Genomic DNA, 24,823 nt, shown 5'->3' with positions numbered 1-24,823 from the left:
TCGATTATTACTATGGATGAGACTTGGATTCACCATAACCAGAATCCAAACAGCAGTCAAAACAGTGGACAGAAGCCGGTTGTTCAGCGCCAAAGAAGACAAAGTCAGGTCCATCAGTGTTTTGGGATGCTAAAGGCATTTTGTTTATTAATTATCTTGAAAAGGGTAAAACAATAACCAGGGAATATTATTCTGATCTTTTAACCAGACTAGACGAAAAAATTTGTGAGAAAAGACCTGGAAAAAAATCATCTTTCATCAGGACAGTGCACCTGCCCACAAAAGTGTTTTGGCAATGGGAAAAATTAAGGAGTCTGCATTATGAATTGTTGGAACATCCACCCTATTCCCCAGATTTGGCTCCCTCTGACTTCTATCTCTTCCCCAAACTAAAATTCTTCCTCACTGGTGATTGCAGCTGTAGAGGGGTATTTTGCAGATCTTACTGAGAACCACTATAGGGACGGTATAATGATGCTGGAACATCGCTGGAATAAATGTATTAGTCTTAAGGGAGATTATGTTGAAAAATAAAAATAATTTTGAAATTATAAATTCGTTTTTTCATTGTTAGGCCGAGATCATCCTTGTATCCAGCATCTACAGAGCACAAAAACAGTTTGTCACAGTATGTGAAACAACAACAATGTGGTATATCAGCGGACTAGTTTTAAAAAATTGTAACAGACAAGATAAGGAACTAAAGTCCTAATTAGGACTTTTGTTCCTTTTTGCCATCTATGTTGGAAAAAGAGAGAAAACAAATATTAATTAGATCTTCAAATGACTGTTTTCCAGATTTTTGATAAATTTGTTGAGGTTCGGAGTATGTTTTAAAGCTTCTGTTGATTCCAAAAACAATCTGCCTCTCTCTCTCTCTCTCTTATAATGACTTCTGTATAGCACTTTTGTTTTCATCCAATTGATCCTGTGTGAAGGATAATGAAGGCATGGTCTGCTGGACTTGCCATAATGATAGTGCCAGATGCATAGGGTTGCAAGATTTTGGAAACCCAAATATGGTACATGGGTGTAACAAAAAAAAAAAAAAAAAAACTCCAAACCTTAAAACAATTTTATTAAATGACATAAGGTAGGAACATTATAATAATTAGGTGCAGTTCAGGCCTTTTATTTAACACTATTTTTAGCATTCTCTAAAAACTGGATCAGCTATTACAAGTTTATGGAAATCTTCACAAGAGATATTGATGATAACTAAACACTGTAAAATTGCTTCCACTGTTATCACGTCCATCTTACTTCTCTCATCTGTCCGTTGAATTGACATTACCGAAAAAAGTCTTTCAACATGAGCATTGTCAGCATTCCTGCTGACAATGCTCATGTTGAAACATGCTGAACAAGTATTCACAAATTTTGAGCAACTCAGAATATTGTTCTTTAAATAAATTTAATTTGTTTTAATATAGCCATCCATTTTTCATGGCAAGATTTCTTGTACCACTCCTCATTCTTGTTTTCTTCTTCAAAAATTTTTCTGAGAAGTATTACCTGATCAAATAATTCGTTGTCGTTGATGTTAATGTTCTTAGTTTTTAAACAGAGCAAAACAAATTGAGAGTACAGGTACTCTCAATTTGTTCCCAATATGGAATTTCTTTTAAAGTCATCCACATAAACATATTAAAGTGCTCAAGTGGAGTTATCCATTTTTGCAAATAATTGTAACGTGCTGTAAAATTTTTCTACTTCATTTAAAAAAAATGATGCTTTATGCAATGAAATGCCATAGTTATTTCAGCAGCAATAACTTTTCTTTCATTGCTGGTATTTAGTTTTACAAAATAAGTATCAGTACTTTTGGAACTGGAACTTGAAATGCTCAATTTGTGTTTCTGAGTGTTAATGTATTGTGTAATATCCGATCGTCTCCCATGTGCAATACTAAACGTTTGTCTACACTTTTTGCATTCAACGTCATCACTATGTTTTCCTTTTGCAATAAAATTCCATTCTTTCGAATAATCATTGTTAAAAATGTACTTTCGTTTTAGTATTGTTAAGGGCTTAAGGAAAGAAACAAAAATTAATTTACCTTTAATTATATATTCTATGTATTAACCAAATTTTGCACATTCTAAAAAGGTGAGATATTATATTTTAATAATTATTTAAATAACATTCATGTACTGTACTGATATCGCACCAATACATGGATGTCCAAATCACAATGTCCAAATAAGAACTGTTTGAAAATATGCAAATGCAATATATCTGTACAGAATTATAAATAAAATGCTTATACTAAATAAAAAGAGACCATTGAAAGGGACCGTCGCTGCTGCCATAAATATTTCCCTCGAAATTGTCAGTTTTTATGGCTTAGAAACCAATTTAAGTTGGATTATTCGAAAAGAATATTAAAAATTATAATTGCTTAACATAAAATTTATAATTTTATTTTTTCGTTAAAATATGGGACATTAGGCTGTCCCTACAAGTACAATACGGGACAGCAAAATTCAATGTAAAATATGGGACAGTCCTGTATATACAGGATGTCTGGAAAGCCTATGGATGTATTTTTAATATTCACAAGGCAGATGTCAACAGTTCTTCCTGTCTGTCCATAGTAAGCCTAGTCACAAGAACAGGACGCTTTGTAAACTCTTGTATGTGATAAAGAAGAGAGTTTGTCCTTAGGTGAACGGATGCAAGTTGCCAATTTGACATAAGGTTTAAATACAGGGTGTTCCAGAATTAACTATCTATTTCAGTGAAATGGGACGAATTTTTTAAAAATTCATGTCTATTGATGTTTATCATGTTTGAATGTGTGTTATAAATGTAAAAATTTCTAAATTATTTCATAATTTTATTTTCATCTCCTTTCAGAATCCTAATAATGAATACACAAGAATGCATCTTTATTGTAACATCCCATATCAAAGGAGTGCAATGTAATGAAATCAGAAAAAGACTTACAAGGAAATTTCACAGAACTGGTCCTACAGACAAAGTGATTCGTGAACTTGTGAACAGATTTAAAAGAACTGGATCTGTACACAACGAGGCAGAAAGAGGACGCTCAAGGACAACATGTGATAGTATTGAAGGAGTATGGCAATTGTTCGAGGATGAACCAACAATGTCGGATAGGGAAGCCAGTCAAAGACTCAACATATCCAAGACAGCAGTTCATAGAATCTTGCATTGCACACTGAAAAAGGACTTATCGCATTCAGGTACTGCATGCCATAAATGAAGAGGATTGTTCAAATCGAGCAGCAAGGTATGCAGAATTTGTGGATCAGATCGAAAACGGAGGTTTATTGGATAACATCTTATTCATTGATGAGGTGACTTTCCACACGTGTGGTAAAGTCAGTCGACATAATTGTCGTATCTGGTCCAGTGAAAAACCATCTGAAGTCATAGAATGGTAAAGAGACTCTCCAAAAAAAAAAATGAACATGTGGCTTGGAATGACTAAATCCAAAATTTATGACCCATTCTTCTTTCGAGAAGCTTCTGTAACAGGTACCGTCTACCTTGAAATGCTTCAGCAGTTTCTTGAACCATAGCTTCTTGATGATGGCATTCTTGATATTGTTGTGTTTCAATAAGATGGAGCACCATGTCATTATGCACTAATTGTCTGAGATTACCCCAACAGACGCTTTTCGGTCAGTGGATTGGACGTGGAGGACCTTGACCTTAGCCTCCGCGTTCTCCAGATTTGACATCCCTGGATTTTTTTGCATGGGGTTTCATAAAAACAAAGGTTTATTGCCAAAAGATCAATAGTTTAGCTGAACTTAAAGAACACATTCAGTTGGCAGTGCAGAACATAACTCCTGAAATGCTTCAAAATGTGTTTTGCAAAGCTAAGGATTGATTTGAAATTCGCAGGGATACAGACAGAGCACATGTTGAAAGTTCTCAAATAAAGATTTGGCTTATGATTTATAAATCTATCTGTTTTTGTAATTATAATTAGATAATAAACATGAAATTATGTCAGTTTTTAATAGATTTGTCCGATTTCATAGAAATAGATAGCTAATTCTGTGACACTATGTATAGTGCATATTTATTGAGCACTCTAGATATCTTTTCAGAAAGTGCCTTGAATATATGGGATGATAACAGTTTTGCTGTGGTCTTGTATGATAGGCAGTGGAGGGGGATTTCTGGGGAGCATTTAGCATTTTTTTCTATCCTATGGAGATTATAGCCATTGGCTAAGTAAGTGTGACATAAGTGAGTGAGTTCTGCATAAGAGCAATGTCAATGGGAACAAATAGCTCTAGCTCTGTGAGTTAGTGTTTTTAGGATGCCATACTGTTGACTTGAATGATGGTGTGACTGTTTGTGGAAATATCTCCCTGTATGTGTGGGTTTTCGTTTTCTATGAACAGAAAAAGATAAGGAACCATCTGGAAGCCATGTGATTAGTGTATCCAGGAAGGGCAGACAGTCATTTAGCTTCCATTGGGAAGTGGATTTTGGGGTGTTGGCTATTTAAATGCACTAAAAATGTATCCAATGCACCTGGATCATGTGGCCAAATAGCAAACACATCATCAGCATAGCGTAGCCAAACTACTGGCTTGAGAGTGGCTGTCTTCATAGCTAGCTTTTCCATGTGTTCTATGTAGAAATTGGCTAAAGGGAGAAAAAGGGGGGGAGCCCATTTCTGTTTCATCTAGTTCTTTGTATATCTTCCTTTCCATGTAAAATAACCTGCATGTATTGTGAATTTAAATAGTTCAAGTATATCTGGAGAAAAATGTGACAAATCAAGAATTTCAATTAATGGTACATTTGTAAATAGTGAAGCGATATCAAAACTAATCATTATGTCTGAACTTTTTAAGATATGATTTTCTATAATACTTTTTAGATGAACAGAATTTTTAACAAAGGAAGAAGATGAATTATTTGCAAGGTTGGCTAGTAATTTAACTAAATGTTTAGCAAGTTTGTATGTGGGACTGTTTATACTATACACAATAGGGCCTTGTTTGTGAAATTTAGGTTCTCCATATATTCTGGATGCTTTAACATGAAAAGGCTTGAGTTTGTTAACTGTTTCTTTTGGCCAGGAAGTGATTTTTTTTCAATAATTTGCAAACTTTATTCTTTTGTGAGTTAGTGGAATCACCATTTATAATTTGCTATGTACACTGGTCTTGTAAAAGCAGGTGCATTTTGCTTTCATATTCAGCTAAATTCATCACACAGTTGCATTACCTTTTGTGGGATATTCTTTTTGGGAGGCCTGGAATGGATTAGGATGTTGGCCACATCCAAACGAATGTTACTCGCTGTTGCTGGAGGCAGATTGTATATTCCTCATTCAACAAGGAACTTTGGTTCCTTGTGTTTCCATTACAATTTTTTTTAAACTAGTCCCACTGTTATACCAAATTGTTGTTGTTTTGCATACTGTGACAAACCGTTTTTGTGCTCTGAAGATGCTGGATATAATACCAGCGAAATATCAGCAAATAAATATTATTTTCTTATCATTCTGTATTGTCATCAATACCATGAAAATAAATAACAAGTAGGATAATTGATGCATTGAATATGAGAAGTACATGAGCAAGAGAGGTGGGTGTGGGAATGACCATGACTAATTTGGTTGGACATAAGGAGATGGTATTGTGTGATAGTAAAGATGGTCCGTATGTTACCAAGGTATGATAGTGACGAGTTGAGATGGAGAGCATATGTTGGAACTACTATGAAGAGAAGGGAGTGTAGTTTGTAAATATGTGGGATGCATTAAAGAAGAATGGATTTGCACAAAAGTGACAAATTACTTTTAAACAGATTTGGTCAGTTATTTGAAGAGATTGTTGCTAGAAGGAAGTTCAATGAGTTATGTAAGCAAGAGATCAGAAGTAACAGGTAAAGTTAAAGATCAGGAAAGGGGAACTGGTGAGACTGAAGCAGTTGTAAATGGAAATAGTAGTAGTGGCAGAGGGATGGGACATAGATGGACAAGAAGACGTCATAAGACATGGTGATAAGGAGAGTAGATGGTAGAAGAAGTAGTGAATGTGTGTATGGGGATGGTCAGCATAGGAATGGGATGCCTGGGATTTAGAGGGGGAAGGAAGAAATAGTCTGAAGTGATGATAGAGGCAGTTGGGCATTGGCACATGTAAGGTAAATCACAACTAACGAGTGCATGGTTGGGACTGGTTATAGACCTAGAAGTGAATTGCTGTGTTTATTTATGAATTCCAGGAGCATCAGAAATAAGGGAGATGAAATGGTTTCACTGATTGAGTTTATTTGTCCACAAACTGTTGGAATTAATGTAACATGGTTGGATAAAATCATATTCTTGATGGGAAAATAGAAATGAAGAGTATGATGCTTTAGTGAGGACAGAAAGAATGGGAGGGGAAGTGCTGCTGATGATAGCAGGCAAATTATGTCCACACAAAGTTGAGATGCAAAAAAAAAAAAAAAAAAAAAAAAAAAAAATCAGCTAACGCCTTTTTATTCCCGTATATACGGGAGTAGGCGAGGCCATTTAGCCCTATCCTAACTTTTGGAGACTGAGTGGGCAATTCAATCTCCACTGGTACCCAATCAGAGACAGATGGCCCAAGGCTATCACTAATTAAGCGGTACGCAGTGAAGAGAGACGGCTCAAATGTGCCGCCATCTCGTGGTCTCTAACCCTAACACAATATATATTTTTAATGTCTGAAAATAATGTGGGTTCTACGGTCGATTTTCTTGAGTTTATAGGACGAAAAACCCGAGTTTCCGGGAGGAAAAACCTGCTTGCCCGTGCCAGAGATCGACTAACTCGGGAACCGGTCGAAAAAAGGCTTAGAAAAATTTCCTCTAGTCGCCGACTAGACTCGAAACCAAGACTTCCTTCGTGCGGCCTAGCGCGGTGGTGTGCAAACGCTACATCCACTGAGCTACACAGGCTCCTGTTGAGATGCAAGTTGGAAATATTGACATTTGCTTCGAGGCAGTATGGTGAGAAGTGGAGATTGACAGGAAAGGATATTTATTCGAATGTTGTTTATAGGCCAGGGAATGTGGAGGATGGTGATGAAAAAATGTATAAGCAACTTGAGTTAGTGAACAAAGGAAGGGCGATCGTTATAAATGAATTTAATTATGGTGATATAGATTGGAATGAAGAGGTAGAATTTGGGTATAAGGAAAATGAATTTCTTGTTCTTGAGAGACAATTATCTTTGGCAGTATGTAAGGGAAGGTCGAGAGTCTTAAATCTAATCATTTCATCAGAGGATGTGACTATGAGTGGGGATGTAACATCCAGATGGCAAAAGCAGTCACCCAGGTGATCAGCCATATGAAAACTTTTGTAAGGAAAGAATATATGTGGAACTACAAGGCCAATGATTATGAGACTGGTAATTAGTTTACAGAATTAACAATGCATATAAAGTATATTAATTAAAGGTAACTTTAATAAATAACTTCTATATTTCAGCAACGTCACGTTGCCATCTTCAGGAACATAAAGATATGGTATGTGCACACAGGCACTAACAAAAGCAAATGAGGAAGAAAGCAAGAAACTAATATTGTTCCTAAAGTCCTAATGGTGCCCTCTGGCAGGCTAATTTGGTTGTCTTGGCAGTTGGGCTGAAGTTATCAAAATGTAAGTCTCCCAAATTTGGGGTAGTTTCATGCACCCAAATTTATTGAGGTTAGGAACGTTTTTTAGAGCTGTTGATGATTCCTTGAATAATCTTTCGTATTTAAACTTGCTGCGGTGTATTATTTTTGTTTTCTTCCAACGAATTTTATGGTGGGTATCTAACTATAAATACACCATAAAATAATTTTATGGTGGATACCTCCTAACCTCAACAAATTTGGTTGCATGAAACTACCCCAAATTTGGGAGACTTACATTTCGAGAACTTCAGCCCAACTGCCAAGACAACCAAATTAGCTCACCAGAGGGCACCATTAGGACTTTAGGAACAATATTAGTTTCTTGCTTTCTTCCTCATTTGCTTTTGTTAGTGCCTGCGTGCACATACCATATCTTTATGTTCCTGAAGATGGCAATGTGACGTTGCCGAAATATAGAAGTTATTTATTAAAGTTACCTTTAATTAATATACTTTATATGCGTTGTTAATTCCGTAAACTAATTACCAGTTATGTATTGATCAACGTATAAGCCTTGCTACTAGAATAATGATTATGGGAAGCTGAGGAGACAACTTGGAGATGTAGCATGGAATGAGGAGTTGAGCAGGAAGAAAATAAATGCTGCTTGAGTATTGACCTAGAGATAATTAACAACATTAATGTGTGAATATTTTATAAGGGTCAAAAGACTAAATAAGGTAGCTGTTAATTGATGAATAAAGCAATTAAGCATGAAATTTGAAGAAGGTACCATTTAAGCAGCACAGGATAAATAATGGTAATAATCAGTTGAAGAATATAGAAAGCATGTCAGGAAGGCAACTCAGTTGGTAAGGACAAACAAAAGTGCACTATTGAGCAGAAATTAACAAATCAGGCCAAGGAAAACCATATAATTTTGCTGATATGTGACATGTAGAAGCAAGAATGATTATGGTAATATGATGTTAATGGATGAAGATGGTGGATTGGTAACCGTTGCAAGGATATAGTTGAGGTATTCAGTGAACCGTTCATCATTGTGAAATCATGAGAAGCTCAAGCACAGAGGAAATGGCAGAGGATGGCTTACTTGTGAATGAGCAGGATGTATATGAGGAATTAAACAAGCTTAATGAGAATAAGGCAATAGGACTTGATGACATATCACCACAAAATTGTCCCACTTCACGAAGGTTGTGATAAGACTGCAGCTGCAAATTATATTCCCATCTGTATATCTGAAGGCATGGTTAAGGAGAGGGTAGCGAGAGCTAGGATACTCTCTCTCTCTCTCTCTCGGATCTCCTCATGTCTGAGGACTCGTGACCTTCCTGATGATGCTTCACCATTTCTTTCTCTCTTGTGCTTCTCTTATTGCTTGTTCTAGTTTAAGTCCAGTGATTCTTGCTATTTGGTCAATCCACCTGTTGGGGGGTTTTTCCTCTTTTTCTTTTCCCACACGATTTACCCTGGATGATTGCTTTTTCAAGGCAGTTGCCTTCCCTTTTACATATATGTCCAAAATATTGCAGTATTCTCTTTTCAATTATGTTTCCGGTTCTGTGTCCAAGACACTCTTAACAGTCTTCTCCAGCACCAGAGCTCGAATGCCTCACTTCTTCTTCTGTCATCTTTTGTCATAGTCCAAGACTCAGAACCATAGAGAAAGATCGAAAAAAACTAAGGTTTCTACAAGCTTAATTTTCTTTTTGGAGATGTGCTTGTCTTTCCAGATCTTGGTTAAATCAGTCATCGCTTTCTTAGCTAGTGCTATTCTTCTTCTTATCTCTTTTTTACATCCATCTTTTTTTGTTATTATCACTCCAAGGTAGTTGAAGTGGTTGACAATTTCAATTCCTTCTATATCTATCTCTTCTGCGTTGTTTAAAATCATTATTTTGGTTTTATCTTGATTTATTTGTAAACCGTGGCTGAGGTTTTCCCATTCTAATTGATTTAGGATGGATTTTAATTCCTGTTTGCTTGTTGCTATTATCACTGTGTCATCTGCATATCGTAGGTCAGTGATTGTTTGGCCACCTAATTTAATGCCTCCATTCCACTTTTCTAAGATCTTTTTATTATAGTTTCACTATAAAGGTTGAATAGTAATGGTGAGAGTATGCATCCTTGTCTTGATCCTTTTTCAAATTGGAATGCAGGGGACAGTGAGTTTTCAATTCTTACTGTTGCTTGATTTCCTTAATATAAGTTCTTTATGGGGATTATTAGATGGTTTGGTATTCCTGATTCTTGCATGATATCCCATAAGACATCCCACCTCATGCAGTCAAAGGCCTTGGAGTAATCTATAAAGCATAGATAAATTCTTAAGTTGAATTCCTTTGTTTTTTCAATTATTTGTATGATGTTAGATATATGATCTCTAGTCCCTCAACCTTTTCTGAATCCTGCTGGTTCTTCTGAGATCTGATGGTCTATAAAACTTTGTAATCTCTCCTTAATAATGTGTAGTTAAATCTTGCTGGTATGTGAGATAAGGCAATGGTCCGTAGTTTTCACAGTTGTTGTGATTGCCTTTTTTGTAGATTGGGATAATGGTGGAATTGGTCCAGTCATTTGGCCATCTTCCAGATTTTGTTGCATAAACCATGTATCAAATCGACTGCATTCTCTCCAAGGTTTTTCAACATTTCAGCTGGTATTGAATCAGGACCGGCTTTGTTTTTCTTTAATTTTTGGATTGCTTGTTCTACTTCACTTTTGAGGATCTCCGGTTCTGTTTCCATGTTTTCCATAGCTCCTTCATCTTCTTGTTGAATAGCTGGGTCCTTGTAAAGCTCGGCGCAATACTCTTTCCATCTTCTGGCTATGTCATTAGTGTCATTTAAGATCTTGCCATTTTCCTCTGCAATTATATTAAGTTTTGGTTTGAATTTTTTGGTTATATCCTTAACCTTCTTGAATAAATCTGTTGTTTCATTAAAGTTGGAGTGTCTTTCTATTTCTTTTACAGATGTTTTGGATATAGCTATTTTTATCTTTTTGACAAGATTTCTTAATAGCTTTATTCAGGTTCAGGTTATTTGGGTTTTGCCAATCTGTTATTTTAATTTGTTTCCTTTTTTCAATTAGTTCTAGGGTTTCTTTCGTAATTCATGGACTACCATTCTCCTTTTTTATTGGGATGTTTTTGGCTCCAGATTTTGCAATGGTTTGTTTTAGGTGTGTCCAATATGATTCAATGCTTTGTTCTTGAGGTGTGCTTTTTTGTTTCTTGAGCTCTGATTCAATGTCCATTGTAAATTTGTTGTCCATTTGTAAAAAGCCATATCTTTTGTTGCTGTTATTCTTGTTTGCTTTCAGATGGATCTTTAAATTAGAGATTAATAATTGATGGTCTGATCCACAATCTGCACCTGGCAATGTTTTGGTGTTATTGATTAGTGTCCTCCATCTTCTGTCAATTAAAATGTAGTCAATTTGATTCTTACATCGATTCCCAGGTGCTACTCATGTGTATAGTCTCCTCTTGTGCTGTTTGTACATAGTGTTAGTGATTGCTAATTCCCTTTCAATGCAGAACTCCAATAGTTTTTCGCCTCTTTCGTTTCTAATTCCCAGTCTGTATTTTCCAATGATTCCATATAAGTGATTATCATGTGCATTGAATCCCACCTTAGCATTGAAGTCTCCTAAAAAACTATTCGAATGTTCTTTCTTGGTATTGTATCCATAGATACAGGAATGGATAAATAACAGTATTATTCTCTGTGATTGTCAGCATGGGTTTGTTAAAGGGAAGTTATGTTTTATAAATTGCTAATATACTATAACAAGGTGATGAATACATTGAACAAGGACGATTCATATATAGTGGTATACTTAGATTTTGCAAATGCTTTGATAAATTGCCACACAAGAAGCTGGTAACCAGATTGAAATGGATTGGATTAGATTGCAGATTAGTGAGTTGGATAGGTGACTAGCTGTCTCAGCAAGTTGTATATAGCAGTGCAGTAACCTGAAAGAGGAAAGTCATTAGTAGCCTGGTGTCTATTTGGGCCATTGTTGTTCAACTTTTATATTGTGACAGGTTTAATTGGAGATATGCAACTGTTTGCATATGAGCGAAATTGGGGGGGGGGCAATGAGCAGTCAAGCAGATGTGACCTTGAAAATGTGTATATTTTGTTTATATTTTGCACCTTGACAATGGGTGCAAAATATATGCTTTCTGGGAAAATTTAAGGAAGTAGAGTAGATGAGAGATCTGAAAGTGGTGGTGAACAAGGAAATGAATTTCAGAGGTCACATTGCACAAGTTGTGAAGTCACATTGGATTTTGGCAGTACTGTGGAGAACCTTGATGTGCAGGAAGAAAGAAAGATGTTATAGTTCCATTGTATAAGGTTTTGATAAGGCTTCATATGGATTACTGTGCACAGATTTGGTCACTTGATTTTCATGGTGAATACATTAGAAGGGTACAGAGAATATTCACTAAGGTGGTAACTGGTTTTTGTGTAGAGTGGTTGGTGAGTAGAATTCAGTATCCAATAGTGTGATGAATGCAAATGCATTGAATAAGTGTAAAGTTTGTTTGATGGACTTTGTGTGTAACAATGTGTACTTCCCATGATGAGTTTTGGATTCCATGGATGTCTGGCATTAAAAAAAAAAAAAAAATTGGCAAAAACACAAAAAGATACAGATAACTAATAGTCCTCTAACGTTTCTTGCATAAAGGTATGTGAAATTGCTTTACCTTCTTGAGATCCTCACACTTTGAAGTTATGTTTTATATATCTTGACTTTCATCTCCAACTGGAATACATAAAGTATTAACAGATTCTTGTATGTTCTAGATATCTCTAGTGTATATCAACCATTTCCCTGCCATCTGCCAAAATATCCATAGATAACAATTTCAAATTTCCCAGCTTATTATTTGTACAAACAAATTAAACTTGCCAAGATAATTAAACTTGTATATAAGCTAAGTATATAGACTCTCTGTATACCTTAAAGTATCTAAGGCAATTAGATACTTTAGTATCTAATTGCCTTAGATATTAAAGCTTTTGATTGAAGACTAATGAAGTTATTAGTCTCTGTATATAAGTAGCTTAGTTCTGAAGATACTTCCTAAGCAAACTTCTTTTGCTTACACTTGGATAAAGGATAAAACAAGAATATAATTTCTTGGCAAGTTTAATTTGATTTACAACCAAATGATGAAACTTTCTACTTCTTTCTCTAATCCAAAGAATTTTACTATTTGTACAAAATTTATTATTAAATTTATAATAAGTATTGCATAAGATAAATTTAATGATTGGTTTTGGTTAAATTTAATGTTGAGAGTTGCTTATCAGGACTAAATTTCCCTTAGGCTTGAGCTTGACATGTTATTTGATATCTATCTTCATCATTATCATTTCCTGATATGTATCCTCAAGAAATGTATACAGAACGGAAACCACTCGATTATGTTTACATAATTACTAGTTTCCTGTCAACGGTTTTCTTCCGGATTAATGTCTTAGTTGTCATTCACCAGCATTTTCAGATCACTGGTCTTCTACGGTACAACTTACAGCATCCCATCCAGTCATGCTGAATGAAGTATATCAACCATCTTATCTTCATAGCCATGAAATATCAGAGGTATCTCCATTTTTTTTTCTATTTTTATTTATTTATTTTTTAATGGAGAACACGTCCACAAGAGGTTGGTCAATGTATAGTACTCTAGTACTGTGAATGGATAATAAGAAACTTATTCACATTTGACTTGAACAGCTGTGGGTTGTATTCCTTGGGAAACACATGTGGTCGAAGATTGTTTCAGAGGGCAGCAGTGGAAGAGATAAACGAAGAGGAAGAGAAATTTGTTTTGTGGGTTTTTGGAGTTGAGCTGTGAGGTGTTGGTTAGCAGCTGCATGTGTTTGAATGGATTTGCAAGAAGATGGGGAAATTACTGATGCCAATTCTGATGAACATCAGCCATAAAATTATTTATAGAAGATGCAGGTTGTGGAGACTTGAATGCCTGTGCAAAAGTGAGCATTGTCATTCAATCTAACTGCTCCTTTCTCTGTAGAATCTAGTATTTTCAAGGAGCTCTTAGCACCACCCTAAATGAGCAGTATTCAATGGTTGGGTGGATTTGTGATTTGTATAAGGTTACGAACTGTTTGGAGTTAGAGTAACACCTCAAGCAAAAGAGAGAGAGCCTAATTTTTTGGATGCAGAGGAGGCAATATTTGTGATATGTTTGTGTCAAGAGAGATTTGAGGTTAGAATTATTCTGAGAAGGTGAATCTCATCTTGAATAGAGATACAAGTATTGCCAATGGTAAGATTGGAGGAACAGGGTTATATTTTTGGGAAATAATGCAGATCTGTGTTTGGCTAGTGTTGAAGTCGATAATATTATCCAAACCTCATTGATGAATGTTTTGAAGATCAGAATTTAACGTAGTAGAGGTTAGAGTTCTGGAGGTTGCGGTTATTTATGTTTTGCGAGGTTCGTCAAATGAAAGGAGGAGCGTAGTGTGCTATCATCAGAAAAACTGTGTACTGGATTGGCAGTCAGCTGGAATAGATGGTTTATGAATAGAAGGAAGAGGGGTAAGCAAAAGAACAGAGCCGTGTGGGGACCCTCCAGCAGTCATATAGATAGAATGGTATTTCAGTTTCAGTGATACACTTTATAACTAATAATTAAGGAATTGACAGCATACACTAGAAATATAAATTAAATAAACTTTAATATATACTTTCCGATATTTCGGCAAACGTCACGTTGCCATCTTCTTGGGAACTTAATACAAAGACACATGCACACAAGTACTACATAACAGCAAATGAGAACCAAAGCTAGGAAGCTAACGTTTTCCTAAAGTCCTGATGGTGCCCCCTGGCTTGGCTATATTGGTAGTTCTTGGCCTTTGGGCTGAAGTTCTGATAAATGTTTCCCAAATTTGGGGCAGTCTCATGTATCCAAATTTGTTGAGGTTTGGCATGTTCCTAAGGGCTGAGGCTGATTCCATGAATAGTCTTTCATATTTGAACTTGCTGCGGTGTATTACTGTGGCTTTCTTCCATCTTATTCTGTGGCGAGTATCCAGAGCGTGGTCTGCAAGCCCAGAGTGGCTGTACTGGTGAGATCAGATGTAATCTTGTATTGTAGTGATTGTAGTTATTTATCATAGTATCATAGGCATACCTTATCCACTCCACCAAAGACCAACCACTTCCCCTAGACCTACCTGGTGTATACCAGGTCTCTTGCAGCTGTAAATTGGCCTACTTTGGCCAAACAGGCAGGACAGCAAATATCAGAATCTCAGAACACAAGGATTACATCCGATCTCACCAATACAGCCACTCTGGGCTGTATTGGTGAGGTATCTTCACTTTTAATATAATTCTTCCTTTGCTGCCATTTGGTCACTCTTTTATTGATTAGCTGTTTTATTTTACATGCTGATCTACAAAGCAGGAAATTATGACCAACTGAAGAGTATACTGAGTTCAGTGGAATGGGAGCTGTTGATGGATGGGAAGAATATCAACAGTGCATAAGAAGCATTCAAACAATACTTAAATGATGGGATATTAGAGTGCGTCTGGAGAGTTTGAAGAATAAATAGGGTACGTGTGTAGAGGCTTAAATGCTGTGAGGACATCATGTTGGAGGCTTAATGGATTTTTTACAACACTCAAAAAGAATTAAAATAGAATTTAATACTTCCTATATTTCGTCCTAGTCACTAGGACATCTACGGGGATTACAAAAACAATTAGTGTAACATGCACACACAAATCTTACAATACTAAGCCCAACCATGTGGGTGACACTAAAGTCCTATCTAGGTGGAGCGCCCTCTAAGGGCGGTAGTAGGTGGCCTGGAATGTAAGGTGGGACCTCTGGTGATGAGTGTTTCCCAAATCTTCGGAAGCTTAATGCAACCGTATTTATTATGATTTGGTTGGTTTCTGAGAGCTGCTACTGCTTCTAAGAAAAGTCTCTCTTTCTTGAATTTGCTGTGGTGGAGCATGGTGGTTTTCTTCCATGATACTCTGTGGGTGGTGTCCAAAACATGGTCAGCCAAGCCTGAATGGCCATAGTTGTGTTTACAGATGTAAGACTTGTGTTCCTCCAGGCGGATGGATGCTGATCTGCCTGTCTGTCCAAAATACGCCAGCTTACAGGAACAGGGCACTTTGTAAACTCCAGGCAGAGAGAGAGAGGAGGGAGCTGATCTTTCGTAGAACGGATAAAGGTAGCGAGTTTGGTATCTCCCCTGGTATCTCCAGCTCTGGGCCTGGCTCCCACTGAAGAGACCTCAATAAAGGTCGAAACTAGTCTGGGTAGATGGCCAATCCCTTTAATGCATAACAGTATACATATCCACATAGGAAATGTGTTTTGCATTATGGGAGATACTGGGTTAGAAGTGCCTGGTAGCTTGCTCCACCTTTGCCACGAGTTGCCTTGGTGTTGCACTACTTACTGGATAAGATAGTACAACACTATATTTAGTCCTGAAGATATTTTCAGGCGCAAACTTTGTTTGCTCTCACTGGGATAAAGGATTAAACTAAATCTATTATAGAATATGAAATTAACACCAGACATATAGAAATACTTTGAGAAATTTTCATAAATAGAGGAATGCTATTAAAAATCATAAATATGTCCTAGATTTTTGTTCTAGACATGGATTAGTCATTGCTAACACTTTGTTCCAACATAAAAATGTGCACAAGAATTCATGTGATAACAAATAATAAAAGTCTAGTTGACTATGTTATTGTCAGTAGCAATATCTTAATCCTAATTAAGGATACAAGAGTATATGCAGAAGATTAAACACAGGAAGTGGTGTCATTATTTCAAGGAGAGCACAAATATAAATTATATTGAAAAGAAAAATATGTAAGACATTTTTAAAAAGAATCGGAGCCAAGTAGCTTTCAGAAGCGAACTGTTGACTCAAATTATTATTGTTGTTGTTGTTTTATGGCATCTTCATGGAGTCTGAAGATTCATCGTGGGAGATCCAAATTAACCGTTTGTCATATATTGAAAACTTTCGCTTGCATCAATTTTATAAGATCCCTTTAATATCTTAAAAGTTTCTTTCATGTCCCCTCTTTTCTGCCTATCAACTAAACTTTGTAACCCACAAACCTTCACCTGTCCTCGTAGGAACTATTCCACAGACCTGTCACCATCTTGGTCACTTGTCTCTGAATCCTCTCAACCACCTCCAGGTCCCCAAGAAATCCAGGTGATCAAATCTGTGCACAATAGTCAAGATGTGGCTGAATCATAACCGTATAAAGAGGGATAATAACTTCCTTACGATTTTCAACATCCAAGTAATCCTTTGAGCCATTTTACCAACTTTTGCAATATGCTCCCTGAACTTCAACTGTTTGTCCACCATTATCCCCAAGTCCCTAGCCTTATCAATTTCTTTCAATCCAGTACCATCAATATGATATATCATATGCAACCTTTTCAACCCAAAGTGCATAACTTTACATTTTGTAACATTAAATTGACGATCATTATCCTTTGTCCACAGTGCCAATTTATTTAAATTATCAGGCAGTTTATCTACATTACTAGTCACCATTATTCTCCTAGATTCCATTCCATCATATACTACTCTCTGGTATCTGTTTGTCAGCCACCCCTATCCATGCTACTAGTCTCATATTCATCCCCATTTGCTCCAGTTTTTGTAATAGTTTTCCATGTGGTATTCTGTCAAATGGCAAAGTTGAGCAGTATCATGGTGTACCCATTATCTTTATCCAATTCTGCTGTCACTTTATTATAAATGTGAATAAGTTACTAATACAGGACCTGCCCTTTAAGCTATACTGTCCACTGTAGAGTATTGCATCCCTGCCTAACTGCTGTTGTATTTTACCTTTCACCAACTTTTCATGGTTTGTAGTTTGCTACCTCTGTCTTGGAGCCACCTTTATGCAATGGTACTATCTTACACTCTTTCCACTCCCTTGGAACCCTGCCAGAGCTGAGACATAGATTAAACAACCTCATCTGAGGCAATGCCAATTCTCTTGAACATTCACGTAGTATATGGGCTGATATGCCATCCAGTCCCACTGCTGTGTTCACATTCATATTTTTTAATATGCTGAACACCTTCTGTTCATCTTCCTTTGTCGATATCTATCTCTGTAACATCAGCAACTCTAAAATCATCACCTTTGCAAATTGATCACTCAGCAACTCAACTATTGCTTTTGTTTCAGGCATCTTCCTACCATGAGCATTGTTTAAAGTCATTCTACCCATTGTCATTTTTCCTCTTACTTGCTACATAATGAAAAAAAAACTCTTTTGGGTTTACTTTGGCCTGTTGGCTAATTCTCTCTGTTAGGCTGATTTGGCCTAGCAAGAAGCATGACTAGTATGGTAAGGAAAGCCTCCTTACCATACTAGTCACCCTTCTTGCTTGCACTTTATACTACTACTCATGAGTATGTTGATCACTTTTTTCTTTATATTTCCTCCACAATGTTTTTTTTTTTTGAAGCTCTTGCTTTATATCCACTTCCCATGCACTACTGATATTCTTTCCTTGATACTTCTCATGTATTAGATATTCTGTTGTGTTTTACCTTTCACCAACTTTTCAATATTTTAACAACCACTCTTGATATATTAATTGGTTTGTAGTTTGCTATCTCTCTCTCTTGGAGCCACCTTTATGCAATAGTCTTACCCTATTACCACTCCCTTGGAACCCTGCCATAGCTTTTCAAGCCATGACACTGTTCCAAGATGATTCCTGAGTCTCTTGTAATCACCAGCCTTATAGTTGAACATAAACCCTTTCTTGACAGAGAACTATCATGTTTGGCAATCTACCAGAACAAGACTTCATGGTCACTCTCCCCAATTGGAAGCAGAGTGTCTACCTTGGTTATGGATACATCTTCTGATACTATTATCAGATCCAACACCCTCAAACCCCTTGTCCCCGCTATAACATGTTTCATGTAATTATCCCTTAGCAACTGTATAAATCTCACTTCCATTTTGCCATGCCCCATTTCCTCCCTAAAATCAATGTCTCCATAGTTAGTCTCCCATAATAATTGTTTGGCCTACACTCATTGTTCTAATCTGCTGATACATGGCATCTACATTTTCTTGTGGATCCCCTAGTCTATAAGAGTACCCAACAACATATTTTGTTCTGTTTGCCTCTATTTCACACCAGACAGCCTCAAATGAACGATCTCCCTCAGACCTAAAATCCTCTTTAGCTTCTACTTATGTTGGTTGTAATTCTTAAGCCATCATCAACAATATCCCACCTCCTGTCGTGTTCCCTTTTATCCTCCCTGAAAATACAATACCCTTTACTTTCATGGTCTCACTGATGCCTGTAACTTTTGGCCAAGTTGAACTGACCAGTGGCAAATACTCCTCACTCTTATTCCTGATACTTCTTGCATTAGTGTACATGCATTTTAACATCCCTTTGTTTTGTACCCATAGTTACCTTTGTGTAATCCATTCAAATTGGACACATGTCAAATCCCATTCAGCATTGCATCATTACTGTACGCATGCTCATTTATCATAGGGCTGGCCAGACACATGACTCCAAAACTCCAAAACCATTTAAATATATAGTCCGTCAGATATATATATATAAGTCTTTTTGTCTATCAAATTCACTCCATACATCAATAAACTGCACACCATTCCTCTTGCACAATTTTCTCATTGAGAGCCATGGCCTTTCTCAGTTTTGTCTTATCATAACGAGGCAGCAAGCTCACAATCTTTACTTTCTTATTCTTCCTTTTTGCTTCCAATAACAACTCTTTCATATTGTTTCTAAGTGCATATATCTGACCTTTCAAATAAGTTGTGCCTGCCAAAACAATTAACTTGTTCACTTCTTTCTTCTGAAAACTTACAGCTTCACTGACATCTTTATCTTCGCACATGGAATACTTCCTTTCATCACTTTCTCATTAAGTATACCTCTTATCATCAAATTCCCATGCAATACTATGTTTTCTCCCAGTTTCTTGCACTTTTATGCTTTTCCCATTTTCTCTTTCTTTCATTCTCCAACCTTTTGTACCACACACTAATAGTGTCTGCAGGCACTCAAGCTCACATTTTGTCATGTGTAGGAGTCTGCATAAGTGATGCATGAATGGGCAGATAAGTGGAACTGTCAGTTCAATATTGCAAAGTCTAAGGTTTTGAGATTTGGTAAGTATCGAAGGGATGCAAAGTATACATTTGGTGGGGAAACTTTAAAGGATGTAGAGGAGATGAGAAATCTAGGAGTGATGGTGGACAAGGACTGGAAATTCAGGGGGCCATATTTGCAGAAATTTTGAAGATGTCACATCAGATAATGGCAGTGATCTATATAAGGTCTTGATCAGGCCTCGTATGGATTATTGTGCACAGATTTAGTCGCAGAGTTTTCATGGTGGTGATGATGATATGTTGGAAAGGATCCAGAGAAGATTCACAAAGGTGATAAGGGTAAGTGGTCTTTGGAATGTGGAGTATGAGAACAGATTGAGAGAATGTAAGCTGCAAAGCCTCGTGAATAGGAAAAAGAGGGGAGGGGGGATATGATTGAGACATATAAGGTAGTCAGGAGTTATTATCAGGTTGACATGGAAGAGATTTTTCATAGAATGGGATAGAACAAGAAGCTATCGTTGGAAACTGTATAAGGAGGGTGTGAGCAGAGGGGGTGAGGAGAAAGTTCTTTCAATGGAGAGTGGTTGCTGAGTGGAATGCATTGCCTGAGTGTGTTGTGAATGTAGATGCATTGAATCAATTTAAAGCAAGGCTGGATGAGCATTGTGTGCAGTAGTGTGTGTGTACCCACCACGATGATTCTCTGATTTCACGGAGGTCAGATGTTAATAATAATAATAATTAGTTTTATTATATCTGTGTGATAAAACATTTCAAGAACAGTTGAAACCAATTTTGATAGACCTTCATCTGTGACTTTGCAACTTAATGTGGCTTAATTTTGATAACTTATTTATGACTTTGAGAAAAAAAAATTGTTATGCAATTTTAGTTTTTGTTAATTAGATGACATAATTACTACTTTACACATAAACCAAATTACATTTTTCATTGTAACATAATTTTGTTCTGTGAGTGATGTATAATGGAGTTATTCTTGGCACCAGCGATGATGATAATGTTGCCTGATCATAGATGCAAGAACCTTGGCTGGCACAGTGCCAAGAAGAGTCATTTCATGTTGAAGGGGAGAAAGGGATAAGGTGATGTACGAATTCATCACCAACATCTGAAAGCACGTGCTGTATACATAAAATTTTCTAACTGTTGTACAAACAAAACTAGAATTTTCATAAAAGAAAATTTTAATTTTCCAACATATAATAATAAACATTCATCTTGCAAAACGCATAGATTATCCTATTACCAGAATGGATTTACCTTCTTCTGCTATGCACTCAAGGAATCTCGCATCTGTGGTTGAACATTAGTTCCTTTGATATACTTAATTGTTCTCAACGAACAAAGCTTGTACTGTTCTTATCTTTTTGGTTAATAAACAAAAGATGAGTGGGAGTTTATCTTAATATTATAAATGTACGTGCAATGATACTGGAGATATATTTTTTAACTCTTGATTCAGTTTATGTTTAAATGACTGTATTAAGCGGTTTTGAGCATGTAAACACTGCATCAGTTTATTTAAAATCTCATTTAGATTCAAATGTTTTTGCTTAAACTATTCTTAAAATAATCTTCCAAGTATTATTTCCTTACAAAGCACAAAATAAAATAAGATAAATAAATTAAATAAAAAGTGACTATAGTATGAATTATTTCTAAATTAGTATTTTTATTTTTGAGTATAAATCACAATCTACATTTCTTTTAGATATCTCAGGTTATTGTTGAGCCATCATTTATTTGGTAAAAATGAAGCCTTAGAAAAGTTCCTAATAGAACATGAGGTATGTTATATTTCTGATAACAGTCTGTCTATTTGAAATTTATTTTCACTTGATGTATTTTTGACAGACAGCAGTTGACTTCCTTGCTCCTTTCAAACTTAGATTCCAGTTCTGATGATGACATCCCAATCAAGCAAGACAACAACTGAATGGGCTGAATTGACATATGTGCATTCAACACCAGAAGTAGTAAGACATATTGATATGACAAAGGTGAAAAATCTTATAAAAGAAACTTAAGTTTGGCCGAATGGGATTGTACATCTGCTCTCCAGCTAAAGGCATGGGTTCAAATTCCATCATGGGCACTGCCATTTTTAAATGTCTTTAGGTGGTAGATGAATTTTATTGCCCGCTGTGAGAATTACCACTTTGCTTATTGGAAGTCTGAAGTGTCTTAAAAAAGCTCTGTGTTTGGTTTCTAGAGAAGGATTTCTGGATTATCCAACCATTGTCCCAACCAGTTACTCATGTGCTATAAGCTGACAACCTCAATCTTTTATAGATGTGATTTATATAAATAAAAAATAAGAAAACGGATCTGCCTAACTTGAGACTGCATATTGTATTGTTATAAGAGGCACGGTCTCGAGTGTGCATGTTATAAAATATTAAATTTATCAACTGCTTCTCTCTTAGATTGCTCTTAGTACTGGCTATATATGAAATATATGTCTTCTATTAAGAGGGAATTGAAAATTTCATGAAAATTTTTTTTTGTTAATGATTTTTTTAAATTATTATCATCATTTTATTTCTTGCTGTGATTTTATCAGCTAAGAAGCATGCATAATTTAATAAGAATGTATAATATTGGAAAAAAATCTAATGATGTCATATCTGTTCAGCAGATTAATGTTGGAGACCATTTTAATAGAATATTATATGTTGTTAAAGTATGAGCAGAGGTTCAATATCATTTGTGGGAGGGAAGGGGGAACCCCCCCCTCCCTTTAGATCAATCAAACTAGTGAGGGGATGATTAATAAAATTACTTCCCAAAATGAGACAGAGATAATCACTTCTCTTTAAATTTGCTCTGTGTTGGTAATAACCTTTGTAACTTTTCCTATATTCTGAGAGCTTCGTTGCTTGATAACTGAAGGCGAATTATTATTATTATTAGACACCTCCAGGGAGTCCAAACACTCATCGAGGGAGGGAGTGCACCTGCTCTACAACTCTGTCTCCACCACTCAATTCACCAACTGACCGCAACTACACCAAACGGCATCTACCACCAACCACCACTAGTATTTCCAAAGACAATCACAAACATCTATTCATACGGTGGAATTCGAACCTATACTAGTGGTTAGTATATCTGCTCTCGCAGCCTTTTGGCTGGAGAGCAGATATACTAACCACTCGGCCAGCCAGGCTGGCATTAGCTGTCTCATATGGAGAGTGGCTGAGTTTCTTATTCCCACAAACCCAGACAAAGACGCTTTCAGAATATAGGAGGAGCCAAAGTTACAATGATTATTACCAACACAGAGAAAATTTAAAGAGAAGTGATTATCTCTGTGGGAATAATTTTATTAATCATCCTTCACATCTTTGCTTGATCTAAGAGGAGGGGGTTCCCCTTCCTTCCCACAAATGATATTCCAAGCCTCTGGTTTTATTAGAAATATCTTGAATTATTAGAAATATTGTGATATTATGGAATTTTCCATGGAATTTTAGGACTCATTTAGGGAGTGCCATTCAATTGTCACTAATGCCTTCATACTTGTGGAAAGTTTTTCTGCTTGGTTACAATGTTTATTATACTTGACAAGAAATTATATTCTTGTTTTAATCTTGTACTCAGGTAAGCATGAATGTGGAATAACTACAGGAATAGTCCTTATACATAGAGGCTGTTGTTGACTTCACATCAATTGCTGTAGAATCCAATAATGGAAAAAAAAAAAAAAATTATAGGAAGGGTCACTGTCCAGACTGGTTTTTGACCTTTATTGAGGTCTCATCAATGATAATCAGACCCAAGAAAATATCAATGTTCAATTAATGCAGAAGTCATGTTTTCCCATACAAGTAGAAAAAGTAGAGGCTGGTGACTTTACTGAGTTGCCTTAGTATCACATCATGCAAATGCATTATGGAAGGATCACTACCCCCTAAACTGTTTTGATCTTTATTGAAATCTCATCAATGAGAGCCAAACTCAATAGTTATATGAATGCAGAAATCATATATTTTACACATGCAAGTAGAACAAAGGTGTATCACATTATTATTATAAATGGCATTCCTTCAGTTGTCCCGAAGGTTTGTGCACCAGAACTGACTCCTATCCTATGCCACCTGTATATACTCTCTTACTCATCTACCTGGAATCTACCCCACAGCCTGGAAATTGACCTATGTTCAGCCCATTCCCAAGAAGGATGACAAACCTGCCATCAAACTACACCCTATCTCACTCACTTCAGTCCTATTTAAAGTAATGGAGAGAACCATCAATTCCCAATTCCTACACTACCTCGAAGGCAATAATAAACAATCACAAGTATGGATTTCGTCGCTGCTGATCAGATCAGCAGGAGATCTATTCACATATATCACTCATCTCTTGACAAATGTCAAGGAGAAATTTGGTGAATCTCAAGTGGTTGCACTTCATATCTCCAAAGCTTTTGACCGGACCTGGCACAAAGGCTTCCTAAGCAAACTCCCATCATTTGTTCTGTTCCATGACTTCTGTCATTGGATGCAAGCTTTCTGTCTAGATGCACACTGTGTACGTGATGGTGGATGGCTCATTATCCTCTCACCATTCAACTAATGCTGGGGTTCCACAAGATTCTGTTCTCTCACCAATCCTCTTCCTTCTCTATATCAGTGAACTACTTCAGTTGACCTTCAACCCAATACACAGTTTTCCAGATGACAGCACATTGCACTCCTTCCTTTCATGTGATAAACGTTACTCTACACAAATCACCTCAACCACCACTGTCCTCAATTCTGATCTCCAAGCCATCTTCCAGTGGGGTTCAGATAACCTCATCAATTTCAATGTTAGTAAAACCCAGTTCTGTAGTTGTTTTTATTTCTCACAAAAAAGAACAATTTTCTCAGAGTATTATTTTTGACAACACTCAAATTTCCAGACAAGATGAGATTTCTTTTCTTGGACCCCCCGACATCAAGCTTCTCTTGGCATAAACACATCACAACCATTCCATCA

The 24,823-nt window shown here is 36.3% G+C and overlaps 1 protein-coding gene across 1 annotated transcript in view; it reads left to right on the top strand.

The window, feature by feature from the left end:
- LOC150108472 (sorting nexin-6-like) overlaps window positions 1-24,823 on the top strand; it is a 285,148-nt gene that overhangs the window by 61,730 nt on the left and 198,595 nt on the right. The window contains exon 5 of the mRNA XM_090390474.1: window positions 21,549-21,624. Within this exon, the coding sequence (XP_090246600.1) occupies window positions 21,549-21,624 (76 nt within the window). The remainder of the gene's footprint in view (window positions 1-21,548; window positions 21,625-24,823) is intronic.

Source organism: Typopeltis vanoorti, chromosome 3 (genome assembly GCF_054136105.1).
Source record: "Typopeltis vanoorti isolate ZY-2024b chromosome 3, IOZ_Tvanoo_1.0, whole genome shotgun sequence".
Lineage (NCBI taxonomy): Eukaryota > Metazoa > Arthropoda > Arachnida > Uropygi > Thelyphonidae > Typopeltis > Typopeltis vanoorti.
Note: the sequence above shows the minus strand (reverse complement) of the source record. Positions and strands in the feature narration are given on the sequence as shown.